The sequence below is a fragment of the Quercus lobata genome, chromosome 12 (genome assembly GCF_001633185.2).
Source record: "Quercus lobata isolate SW786 chromosome 12, ValleyOak3.0 Primary Assembly, whole genome shotgun sequence".
Classification (NCBI taxonomy): domain Eukaryota; kingdom Viridiplantae; phylum Streptophyta; class Magnoliopsida; order Fagales; family Fagaceae; genus Quercus; species Quercus lobata.
In genome coordinates, this window is record NC_044915.1 from 23,838,911 (window position 1) to 23,852,403 (window position 13,493).

The 13,493-nt window shown below is 34.1% G+C and overlaps 1 protein-coding gene across 2 annotated transcripts; it reads right to left on the reverse strand.

Annotated features, from left to right (window-relative positions):
• Positions 1-4,855, reverse strand: LOC115972579 (mitochondrial substrate carrier family protein ucpB). 2 transcript variants are annotated; one of them, XR_004087498.1, is made up of 9 exons: positions 4,653-4,855; positions 4,296-4,403; positions 2,901-2,962; positions 2,573-2,809; positions 2,331-2,498; positions 2,116-2,165; positions 1,431-1,546; positions 825-862; positions 1-533 (listed from the first exon to the last, which is right to left on the reverse strand). XR_004087498.1 is itself a non-coding variant. In XM_031092911.1 (9 exons), the coding sequence occupies exons 1-9, from the start codon at positions 4,693-4,695 to the stop codon at positions 437-439; spliced, it is 936 nt and encodes a 311-aa protein (XP_030948771.1). In that variant the 5' UTR covers positions 4,696-4,815; the 3' UTR covers positions 1-436. The 2 variants fall into 2 exon arrangements, 1 of the variants encoding a protein (XP_030948771.1); XM_031092911.1 differs by having other exon boundaries at positions 1,431-1,563; positions 4,653-4,815.
• Positions 4,856-13,493: the final 8,638 nt, after the last annotated feature.

Sequence of the window (13,493 nt, forward strand, 5' to 3'; positions counted from 1 at the left end):
TTGAAAAAATAATGAGGATTGGCTAACTTTGCTGGATTTCATTCAAGTCAGAATGAGTAAGTCACCAATCATTTATTAATACAACAACCATGATAGTAAAACAACATCAAAGTACAAGGATATTCTGTTCCAATTGAATCTAGCCTGAGACCCCGGGAAAAAAAAAGTGGGGACAGGTTTAAGTATATTATTATTACAACAAAATCAGTGATTCAATCCTAGACCACTGCAACTCTGGAACTCAAAATGAATTTTCTGGTTCCTTTGTAATGGCATGACATTTCTCAGTCACCCCAAAAATTTTGGATATGAATACTACAATAAATTCCCTCTTAACTGGGACTTTCTGGCAATGATGGTGTTTGCCCCCCCCATGCTACAATAAAGCCATTACGGCAAGAAAATGATGGCAGTTGCAAAAAGACAAATCCCATGGCTAGATTGCATCTAATCCAGCAAGCTTGCGTAACTTCTCAACAAGTATGAAGGTAATCGTAGTCTGTGGACCCAATCTTGCAAATATTGCAAGCCCCCTGATAAAATATAGAAGTTAGCTACCTGATTTTTCAAGCACACAAATTTAAAATCTTCAAAATTCTCTGAGCTAGTGGTTGTAAAGTTTCTCAAACCAAAAAAGCAGTTGCATGATCTAGTTTTATTGCTTAAAGCCTAGTAATAGAGATTATCTGAAACTTCATGATGAGCTTTGCAATTAGTTCATGGCTTCCATAAATCTTTGAATATTGCAAAGATTAGACATATACATATATAATACATGGATCAAACTAGAGAGCATGAATGTGGATGCTTAAACCAAAACTCACCCCTTGTAAAGTCCCCTGGGACCTTCAGTGCGCAAAACCTGAAACCATAAATCTCAAACACATTAGACAAGAAAGGCCAAGCTGCCTTTCTAATAAAAGAAATAATTCTGGTCAGTATTATTCTTCATATATTGGTGTCCTCATAGTGGCCAGTAAGAGCAAATACAGTGGAAAATGTGTAAATAAAAAAGGTGAAATCCAACCTATAAGACAAAAAAAAACAGGTGCAGATTTGCAAGTGGAGTAGCTAAAGCCCTCTGTACTAAATTAGTGCATCAATTAAGAAAATGAAACAAATGGTCAAAAAATAAGTACCCAGTCTGTATCAGAGACACAAGAATTAACAGTACTAGAATTTGTTGTTTCATGCTACATAGCCACCACAGAATCATGTTGTCTATCCTCAACACGAGGAAGAGGGAAAATTAAAATTTTTCATTTTTGGGTTCATTACATGCATCCCATGGGTATCTCATTCATGGAAATTTCATAAATATTCCTTTCTCAAAGTTACAAAATTGCCAAAGTAACAATCACCCACAAATTTAAGAAAGGAATGTATATAAAAAATCAATGTAAAATGAAAATGAAAACAAATTCAAAAACCTGATATGCACAGTGAAATCCATTTTTGTAGTTCCCAACTTCTTTAGATTCTCGTTGCAACATGAGACGGGTTTTAATCATGTCCATTGGTGCAGTTATGAGGGTGCTGACAGTGCCTGCAACCATACTTGAGCTTCAAAAGGTGAAAGATACAGTTAGCCATAAACATATGATATTTTTTTTGCCATTCTTGTTATGTAAAACATAATATGAGGGTATGCTTATAATGTACATCTCCAACATTATTTAACCCCAGATTGAATAGTAGATCAACCTGAATAACATCACCAGGCTAGGTTTTCAAGTTCAATAGTTTATGAGCAAATGTGGTTAGACACAATACAGACATACATGCACACACACATACAAACATATACACATACCCATTTCATATTACTAATTACCATTTTTACCAATGTCCCAAAAGGAAAGAAATTATCTCTCATTTATTTTAGAATAGAACATAGATTTACTACTTTTTTATACATTAGTTTTTATCATTTTATTGAAAATTATTTTTGTTTTAAAGTAAATAATCTTCATCATATCATGACCTCAACTTCTACAGTTTACAAGCACAGTCCAGGTTTTCAGACCATGCCAACCTACTCTAGCTCGAATTGCAGGTTTGGGCAGATCTACACAAAAAGACAGAACAAAACAAAAGCTAAGAGTAGTACTATACATGAGATGAAGATGAAATCCTTCTTCAAGTGGTGACCACCTGATCAAAATCTGCACATATAGGAAGATGGAGAAAACCATTAGTAAACAAAAAAAAGAAGATATTAAGACAAACATTCTTTTCATATTGCCAATCAAATGACACTAACTATTCAGATACAGTGGAAATTACATCGTGGATATTCAAAGTGAAAAAGATCATGCTTAGAACTTGACCCGCTTGGATTCATCATATGTTGACAGCTGTGATGCAGTCATAGAAGCAGCCCTGACCATAGCAGGGCCAACCCCCTTCCACAGAGCTCTAATTCCTTCCTCAGAAACAATTCTGCGCAGTTCTCCAATCGGTCCTCTTCTCAAGTTTGGGTTCATTTGTAACCGCACCTGATGACAGGAAATTATTTTTCAGAACAAATCTATGAAAAACAGTTTAAATTCATCTGACATGGAAACATTACCTTTACAACCTCAACCGGATTGGTCAGTGTGGTTGCAAAACCACCAGCAAATGCTCCAGATGCAATCTTAACAAAGATATTGGTGGACCCAAAAACCTGTTCACAAACATATTTCGAGGGCTCATACAAGCCTAAACGAAGACCACCATAAGCAACCGACCTTGTCAATGCAGGTGCCAATCCTAGATACATAGACCTTGGTCCTTCATTCTTCAATATATGAACTGATAAATTTCCCTGTGTACATCCATAAATACAAGCCTCAGAGAAAAAAATATGATAAAACAGATCATAATAATGAAAGTACACCCAAGGCTTGGCAAAATACCATTCCTGTTAGAGGACCTCTCTGGCCAACAAGTTGCATTTGTAGCCTGACTTTGAGTACATCTGCATTCCAATCTAAGATAAATTAGAAACCTATAGATTCAACAGAAACACAAAGATTTTCCTTCTAGAATTTCTTATTTTTCCTGAGTTCTTATGTTATAGTCTCTTATTTAAAAATTTCAAAACTCATGACTTAACTTCAACATCCCACAGAAAGTCTTGATCTAATGCCACCTTACAAAAAATTATATTGCAAATACTTGTGTCAAGATTTGTAACTCTACCCTTACATCAATTCTTATTATTTTTTCTGCATTCCATCTTCCAGTACTCAAGAATAAATGCCAAGAAAATTATCAGACTATATTAGCCACTCTATTTCTTTACACAAAGCCTCCCAGCTTGTGTGATAAAAAGTCAGCAAACCATCTTGAAATTTATACTTGATCCCTATTCCCTAAGCTGCAGGGCCAGTGGACAAGTATACACATATGCTCGAAATGCAATAATGAACCTTGACAATGGTACTGAACTACATAGATTGGCTTCTTCTACCTCAAGGGATAATCTTCAACAAGCCAAAGAGCTTATAGAAACATAATCCATAGGCTAACTACTATACATTACTCATCATCCACATAGAGTCAGTGAGAAACTTTGTGTTGACTATAAAAGCTTCTCTTGAATATGGATCCACTTGCAACATCACCACGTTTAGATAGAGGGAGACAAGGGGGAGAGGAATTGGTGGCCAGGGTACACTATTTTTCCTACATTCCAACCACCTTCCACTCTGCCCTCCTCCCATCTTCCTCCGTCCAAAACATAAATTCAAATTCAAAACAAAAAATCAATAATTTCTCTTTAAAAAATAACTATTAATTCTTTAAATAACTTGAATCTAATGTACATTTTAGTCTTTTATGGTCTTTGAAGAGCTCAGAGACCATGGTAGTGCTTTGCAACCAGTGCACAATTTATTGCAATGAATTAAAACTTTCCCCCATGTGTAAATCTACTTTGCAGTTAAACTCTGGTAGTTGAGCAAAATTTTCAAATTTCCAAAGCACCAATATACCCACCCGATCCAACATACATTTGCATAGCAATCTCAAATTCCGAAACAGTTCAAAAAGCTGTGACCCCTTCAGAATTTCAACAACAATCCATGAATCCTTTCTTGGAGTTCAAAGGTGAGCATTTAACAACCTCAAATTTGATAAGCTGAGCACAGACTTTAACTTTAAAACTATGCATTAAGTTGTAACTAAACAATTTCATTCACACAAACAATACTGAACCACACATAACACCCACAAACACATACACAAGTATAACTTTTTCTAAAGTAACACATACAAAAAATGCATAGGAAGTGATCAAGAATAAAAACCTAGAGGATGGGTGACGCCAGTGGCAACCGCAACAGAAAGCCCACTTGTACCAAAGTGATAGCATAGATGCGATGGTGAGGCTGCCCAATTGTTGACTTTCCCAGATCCTAATAGTTCCAATTCATTCAAACACAAATAAATACATAAACAAACTTTACTTTCAAAAGAAGATCATAATTACAAATAAAAAGACTTTTTTGCATTTTGGGTTGCCGAGGAAAATGTTAGAGAGAGAGAAGCCAAAGTTGTTTACATGAAATTTTCAGAAGTGGGTGCTGATTATCTTTGCTTGTTTTTTCAAAAAAATTGTTTTTTTTTTTTTTTTTTTTGGAGTTAAATTGAGAGGGAATTAGAACCTGGAATAATCGAAGATTTTTGGGAACCAGGTTGGTTGTCCATTTTAGATATTTCCGAGGTGCTTTCTCGTACGTGTCCTGAGGAAATGGAAAAAGGAGACGACCAAAGGGAATGATAAGATGTGCGCACGTATGGAATCTATGGATACCTTTGTTAAGCGACACGATGACGTATTCTATTATGCTTTCTTTCTTTTTTATTACAAAATTACACCTATACGTGGTTTTGCCTTTTAGCATCGCATTGGAGTTCATAGAAGAGCATCACATCTCAAAATTTCATCCCACCTTATTTTATCATTTTAAAAAATTACTTTATCAATTATATTATATCATTTTATAATAGTCTTAACATCTCAACTTTTATTTTACAATACAACATATTAAAATAATATTTTTATATAATAAAATAATTGATGGGGAAAGAAGTGTGGCTCATCCTTGGGTAGTCGTCCATGGAATGTAAACTCGTCCTTGAATAGTCGTCCGTTGGATGGGAACTAAGCCTACTACTCACCCATTATTATCCAGGGTTCTTAAGAAGAGCTCGTCGAAACCAAAGAAGGTCGTCCAGACATGGATGACCCTCAGCACAAGGTTCGTGTATATGAACTTGTGAGCTGGACGACGTGGTAAGATCCTACGCATCATTGTAACCTCCTGTCAAACACTTAACTTCCCAAATCAGTTAAAGAAGATAAGAGTAAATGTTCTAACTTCTATAACGGTTATAAGAAGTTAGAGTAAACCTCCTGACCTCCACAAATGTAAGGGAAGTTACAAGACAAATAACCGCTTCCATAGCACTATATAAAAACTCATCTCCAACAAATAAAGGCAAGTTTTTCCTTTTACACAATTCCTAGAAATTTGGGGTTCTAGATTTTGAAAAGAGAAACTAACTTCATCATTGGAGGGTTTGTGGCCGGTCAACCCTGGTTTCCTTTGATTCTTTGTTTTTCTTTTTCAGGCCCTTCAAATCATTCAAGCTCAAAACATCTAGCCTACTGATTTTTAGAGCATTATCAATAATATATCCCAAAACCCAAATAAAAACAAAAACTCAAAACCCAAAAACCCGATGAGAGAGAGAGATAGAGAGAGAGAGGAATTGATAGTAAGTGAATAAAATATTAGTTTTTTTTTTTTTTTTCTTAGAATCAAGCTATAGTGCAATTCTAAAGGTAGAATTGCACTGTAGCACTATTACAAATTTTTTTGCAATAGTTGGTTTTTACAAGTTTGGATGTATGGGAGGTTTTGGGCATTTTATGCTAAATTTTCTCTACATATGGCATATTCCATTCCTAATGTGAATGCTCTAAGGAAATGAAATTACACGAGTAAATCATAAAGTGATAGAAATGAATAAATGGATTAGAAAGAAATGTATTCAAGTAAGGGAAATAAATGGAATAGAATGAAATGTATTTAAGTATGATAAATGAATGGAAAAAAAAAATGAAAATAATTAATTTTGTTTGGATTTTTAAAAGTAAAAGAATATGAGGTAAGCTTATGTTTGGTAACAGTTTTTGTTTCCTATTTTCAAAAACTTGTTTTGGGGAATATAAAGAAAAAAAAAACATTTTTCTTATATTTTTGAAATCAAAAACCTATTTGGTTAGTTGAAATTTAAAAAAATAGTTTTTTTGAAGAAAAAATAGAAAATACTAAAATATATTATTACTAGGATTTGAACTCTAATGCTAACTCATTAAATGAGACAGATTCATTAAATTAAATGCGTATTTTCATTGACTTTTGAATATTAGAAACTGAAAATAGCATTTTACATGTTCTTAGTTTCCTTCACAAATTGAGTTTTGAAAACAGTTTTTGTTTTCTATCCATTTTGGGTTGCCAAACAAGTTTTTTAGTCTCAAAAATAAAAAATTGTTTTTAGAAACAGAAAATAAGGAAAAATAATAATTACCAAACATACCCTAAGTAACCTTATTTGGAAGTAATATTTTTTTTTTGATATTACAATGTGCTACTAACCCCACAACTCGAATCATTTCTCTTACCCCCAAGTACTTTGTGCGTATGGAGTTAGGGTGTCAATTAAGCTACAAGGGCCTTGACTTATTCGAGTGTAAGAGCACTCACAGCAGTGGTGCTAAATAGCTATATTGCTATTTTTTAGCACCACTGATCACAAAAGGAGAGTACATTAATGGAGCTATAAGCAAAATTTTTTGCTTCTCAGCTACAGTGCACATCTAAAAATAAATGTGCATTATAGCAAGAAGCTAAAAAAAATAATAATATTTTATTAAATTTCTCTCTCTTCTCTCATTGATTTATTCTCTTTTTCTTTCTTTCTCTCTCTCTCTCTCTCTCTCTCTCTCTCTCTCTCTGGCTTCTCTTCTTTCTTCTATTTTTTCCTTCTCATTTTTTTCCTCTAGCACCTCCCTCATCTCCTTTCTGCTTCGCCGACGAGCTCGTCTACCGAGGTAGTGCTCGGGTCAATCGGCCTTCAGTTCTGGTGGCCGCGGGTCGAGCGGTTTTGGCGAGCGCAGGGTTAAGTGGTTCTAGCTGGTTGAGACCCTATCTCCCCAAGCCCCATCACTGCCGAGTTTGTGCTAGATTTGTGTATGTGTGTTGAGAGTTTGTGTTTGTGTTTGTGTTTGTGTTGGGTTTGTGCTGTGGGTGTGGTTTGATTGGATTGTGGCCTGTGGATCAATGGGTTTCGTGGATATGGGTCGGTGGATTGTGGCCTGTGGGTCGGTGGTGGTGGGTTGTTGATCCGTGGGTTGCTGTGGTGTGTTGGTGTGATTGTCGTGGTGTGATTTTTGCCGTGGTGTGATTGTTGTGGTGTGTTGTGGTGTGATTGTTACTGTGGTGTGGTGGTTTGCTTGCTCTATATCAGAGAAGAGAGAGACAAAGAGGAAGAGAGAGAAAAATATAAAGATGATGGTGCTGTATATGATGACTATTTTATTATGATATTTATATTATTTTATTGCGTTGAAAGCTAAAATAGATCTACTGCTGCAATATGTGTGTAGGTAAAATGGATAAAGTAACTTTTGGTGGAGCTAAATTGCTAAATTTTTAGCTCTACTGCTGTGAATGCTCTCAAGTAACATAGAGGGAAATTAATGGGTATTTTTTATGATGATATTACTACAAGACCCCTCTTTTAAAATAAATGTCTACATATATAGAGGTTATTTTGAAAGTTTTAGTAAAAAATTCATTAAATTTAATTACATTTACTCTAATTCCTCTCAATTTAGGGGAATGCAAATTTGAGGTTTTAAAATAATAGAGAGGAATAAGTGTTCCCTCTTATCCATTTTATTTTCTCACATTTAAACTTCCAAATAAGGGAATGAACTTTTCATTCCTTCTATAAAAACTCTCAAACATGAATAGGGAATGAATATTCTAAAATTATTCTTTTAATATAATATTCTAATGATAATTAGTGATTGAAAACAAATAAATTGGAATTTGTATCATATGTCCATCAAATGCCATTGAAGTCTGACATCTATGTTAGTTAAATTTAAATTTTTTATCCTCCGTCCAATGTAAGGCAGTGTTTTAAAAATAACTTGGAGTCTATATCGTGTGTCTATTAAATGCCATTGAAGTCTAGTAAAGTCTCTGATAGTTGAATAAAATATTTGAAATTTAATTTTCATCTACACCAAAAATCGATTGGTGTTTTGGTCTGATCATGATGAGTTATCATCAGTAGCAAACGCCATAGGTCGAAACTCTTTAAAAAAATATATTAGTTAGACCAAGTTTCTCAAAAAAAAAAAAAATGTTAGTTGGACCAAATAAATCATGTCATGTGGATTAAATACAACCAAATCAATTAAATTAATCTTAAAAAAATAAAACAATTTTCTAAAATTGAAACATTAAGTAAACTAAATAAATTAAAATATTGTTTTTCTTTCTAGTTTCCCGGCAATCTCAATCTCCAACAAGAAATCTCAGATTCACTACAGCAATCTCAATTATAGAGATAAACCTACTTGTGGGTACTTGCCCCGCCATTAAGCAGTGTTTGTCCGCTTTGGGGAGCCAAACCCTCACGAATTTGTCACGAAGGGGTGGGAGTCCAGGATCTTCACCATTTTGGCTTTACACCTTTGTCCCACATCGCCTAAGTAACCCTCCCACTCATGCTTTATATGCCCTTGGAGCTTGCATGAGTGTACCACTACTACACACCCCCCATCACACCAGAGGCAGCAGAAAAAACTCCTCGGATCATGCCGAGGACCAATTCTCTCTGGTAAACTCGGTCCATGAAGAACACCATGATTACTGTTGTCCATACACTAAAATCTAGCTCTTTGACCTACTCTCTACAAATTCATTGTACAGGGCTCACTGGTCTAAGGTCCCATGCATCTTGGACTTGGCTTGAAAAACGTGACCCTACACTACTTAATTTATTTTAATCTTGTACCGCTTTTGTTTTTTTTCTCTACATTATTATTGAAAATCTTACTCAACTCAAACCAAGGTTAGATGTATTAACTTCTACAGGGAAGTTCTCAACACCACCCCCCCCCCCCCCAAAAAAAAAAAAAAAAAAAAACTCTTACAAGGAAACTCATGAAATTGTGGATGGCCAATGAGTGGAATTAGTTATAGTCTTATAAAAACTCCATTAAGATAAATGTAAATCTGTAATTAACTAAACTCAATTTATTTTAATTGATTGATTTAGAATAAGAAATTATTATTTTCATCTTCCTTTCTTTTTACATAATGTTGTACACGTGCTTTAGAGCCCTTAGTTCAAACAGGGGCGGCTCTACCCTTTGTTTAGGGGGTTCAAATGAACCCCCAGACTTCCAAAAAAAAAAAAAAAATTATATATATATATATATATATATTTATAACATTTTTTTTAGTTTAATATTTTAATTTATTCTTAAAAATATTTTTATACACCCTAACTTAAATCTTAGACACCCTTACTACAAGTATTTCCAACTCTAAGAATACGAGTGAGTGTTTGTGAACTGTAAGTGTCACTCTTTATTATAAATTTATATTATATGTGTGTGAGTATGTCTAATATTAATTATGTGCATTACTTTTTGTTATAATGTTATTTGTGTGAATAATGATGTGTTTGGATATTTGTGTGTACAGTATAAATATAATATAACTTTACATAATTTAAGGAAATAGAGAGGGTTTATTTAGGGATGGCAATTTTTGCCCGATCCGCGGGTACCCGGCCCGGTCCGACCCTAATGGGCCGGATTTTACCCGGTCCGATTAGGAATAGGGTCGGGTATGGGTTTTCCAAAAAAAATCCGAAACGGGTCCGGGTCGGGTCCGGGTTTTATTTAAAAAATCCGAGACCCGGCCCGAAACCCGACCCGTGTAAAAACCCGGCACCTGAAATTACAAAACTACCCCCTCTATATATATATACCTTACTCTAACCCTAATTTTCTTCACTCTTTCACTCTTCAGCAGCCTCCCTACTCAGTATGACAGTCCCTCTCTCTCATTTCAGGCTTTAGCTCCGACACTCCATCACCCTCACTCCCACACCTCAGTCCGACCCTCCCTCACGCTGCCGTCCCTCAATCCGACCCTCACAACCCTCACTCCCACACTTCGTCCCTCAGCGCCTCTGGTACCCTCCGTCCGTCAGTCCCTCAGTCCGACCCTCACAAGCCTCCGGCTCCGGCTACCCTCCCTCTACTCCTGGTTACGGCAGTCGTTCGTGTCTCTGGTACCGTCAGCGTCTCTGGAACGTCGTCGCCTGCTTCAAGATCGCCGATCACGACGGGAGTGATCTTGGACTTTCGGTTTCATCACCTACTCCAACCGCAATCACTGAGGATCTTGGACTTTCGGTTTCAGAGGTGTGAATGTGCAGGCTTAATGTAGGCAAAAATTAAGATTTGCAAAATTTGAAGCATGACTTTAAGCATATTTAAATGGTCAAATATGTAGTTTGTGTTGTAGTTTGTCTTCTCTTTAATTTTTTTTATTTTTTTTCCTGATTTTAAAACATTTCTGAGTTTTCTGTTTTGTAATTACCAATGTGGAAAGTGTACAATTGAAATTAATGGAATGATTGATTGCGGACATTTTGTCTACTGGATAGAATTTGAAGTTTTTTTTTTTTTTTTGAGAGGTAGAATTTGAAGTTATCTTTGTGTTTTCGGTGCCACTGTCTCCTGGGCTCAAATTTTTTTTTTTTGGATTGGGCCCAAAAATGCAGGCTTGATGTAGGCAATCTTAAATTTGGGCTTTTTTTTTTATTGGGCCACGAATTGGGCCCAATCCCTAAACGGAGCCCGCGGGGCCCGTGGAGCCCGGCTGGGGCGGGTCCGGGCCCCGGGAAAAAAACCCGGTATCCTAAACGGACCGGGTCCGGGTTACGGGTCTCGCCCCGCGGGTCGGGCCCGGGTATAGAAAAACCCGGCCCAAACCCGACCCGTTGCCATTCCTAGGTTTATTACATGTGTGTTTTGTTATCATGTTATAATAACTTTTTGTTATAAAGTCAGAAAAATTCAAGAAGAAAAATTTTAAAGTTAGTGATTGTTCAAGCATTTAATTGGTTAAGTAGTCACGTAGTGTATTATTTTATGTATGAATGAGTGTGGTTGTGTGCGCCAATAATTTATACAGAGCTAATGAGTTAATTTTATTCATTTAGTTTAAAATTTTTTATAAAAACAATGACAAATTAATAGATAATAACAACTACATAAAAATAAAAATGTTAGACAAATTTAACAAAATAAAATGGTCATAGTTACCCACATTGGCAATAAATACTAATAATGAACTACCATGTAACAATTCAAAATTTGAAAACTTAGAAAGAAATTTTAAAACTTCATTTTTTTTTTTTTTTGTCTATAACTTGATATATTCAAGTTCTATTAATTTAAGTTTTTTAATGACCCCCTTAAACAAAATTCTTGGAGCCGCTATTGAGTTCAAAAGCAAACTAAACTATTTTATAGGGTAAAATGCAAAACTGATTCTCTAAATTTTTTCAGATTTCATTTTAGTCCTTTAACTTTGTTTTTGTTCATTTCAGTCTTCTAACTTTCAAGTTTATTCAATTAAGGATTTTCCATCAACTTTTGTTATATGTTATGGTTAATTTTTCAATTTTATAAATTTTTCTTCAAATATTTTAAATTAAAAAAATTCAATTAATGATTGAAAAATATTTTCCTTTTTTTTTTTCAAAATTTTTTAACACAAACTAAACTATTTTATATTAGAAAAACACTACTTTAAAAGAAAATTAATTATTATCACTTTTTTTTTTTTTAAGGAATGAAGCAAACAACATAACAAATGATGTTTAACTTAAAATCTAAATAATTAAATTTTTTTCTCAAAAAAAATTAAATTAAATTTGATGGGCAACGCTAAACTATAAAAGTATCAACTTTTTCTCAAAAAAAAAAAAAAGTATCAACTTCAAGTGACAACGATTTTAAATCTTCAATATTTTTTTGTCCAAAATTAAACATAAATATATATTTAAACATATAAAATAAATTTGTTTTTAATGTTCATTCAAAATGTGCACTTTTTGTACCATGCAATACACAAAAAAAATATAAATGTTCAAAACTTTTATGTTGTAACCAAATTTGAGTTGCAAAAATATTTTACAAGTTTTTTTTGGCACCAAATCAACTATAGCATGATATAATGTTGAAGTAAATTAAATAAACTCAAAATTATAACACCTTGCATTGGTATTTTGTAAATTTGGATGATCTCCCCCAAACAAGAACCTAAGACATCTAAATTGTGTTTTAATTGGATTACGTGCAACCAAATTTCATATACTACGTGTTATCGATAAATCTTTGTTCTTAGTAGCACCATCGGTCGATATAGGTTATATAAATAAAGTGTGGTTATTCAAGGATATAAAATATGCTCTAATGTCTACAATTTTCAGCATGAGCTAATGAGAACCACGTTACAACCACAAGCTTTGATGTCCAGCCCTAAATGACAAACTTTATTATTATAAGCAAATACCATGGTATTAAAATACTAAAACAAATAACATGGAATGACATACCTCTCACGAATGAATGGACATTAGAAAACATTGTTCATCCTCCAAAAACATAAAATAATGCAACTGGAGACCTAAGCTATGTGACACAAAATTAGACAACACTATAAATATTTATTTTCAACCTTTTAGAAAATTAGTTTCTCAAGTATCTTCTTCCTCCTGGTACACATATAGAAATAAACATATAGTATATGTACACATACGCATGTGTACATATGTACATACATATGTATTTGTGTATATGCACACACTTGATACATGTTTATTGTAAGACTTAACACACATTCGTCGGATTTATGAATTTGGATTATAAAATTTATGTTTGAGCATGTTTTGAATTTCTTGTCAAATATGCTAAGTCACTTTAAGCTATATAAACAATTACAATAAACCTTAATTGTGATTTCTCCCATGTCATGATTAAACAAAATTGGCAATGACGTGGCTCAAAGGCACTTTAATGTAAAAAGAGTCCTAATAACGATATATTATAGACGACATGTATAGTACTCATCAATCAATTCTCACATAGACCTCTCTCTCTCTCTCTCTCTCTCTCTCTCTCTCTCTCTCTCTCTCTCTCTATATATATATATATATATATATGTATGTATATAATAGAAGAAAACTATTAACCATTGTTTTAACGATGAAAATCGTGAACTAAGCCATTTGAATTGGTTTAGGGTGGTTATGTTTTTGGAGCAATTGAGGGATTGTTTAGTTGGAGCTTTTAAGAAGTGTTTGACTCTTTTTGCCAAAAATCTTTACAATTG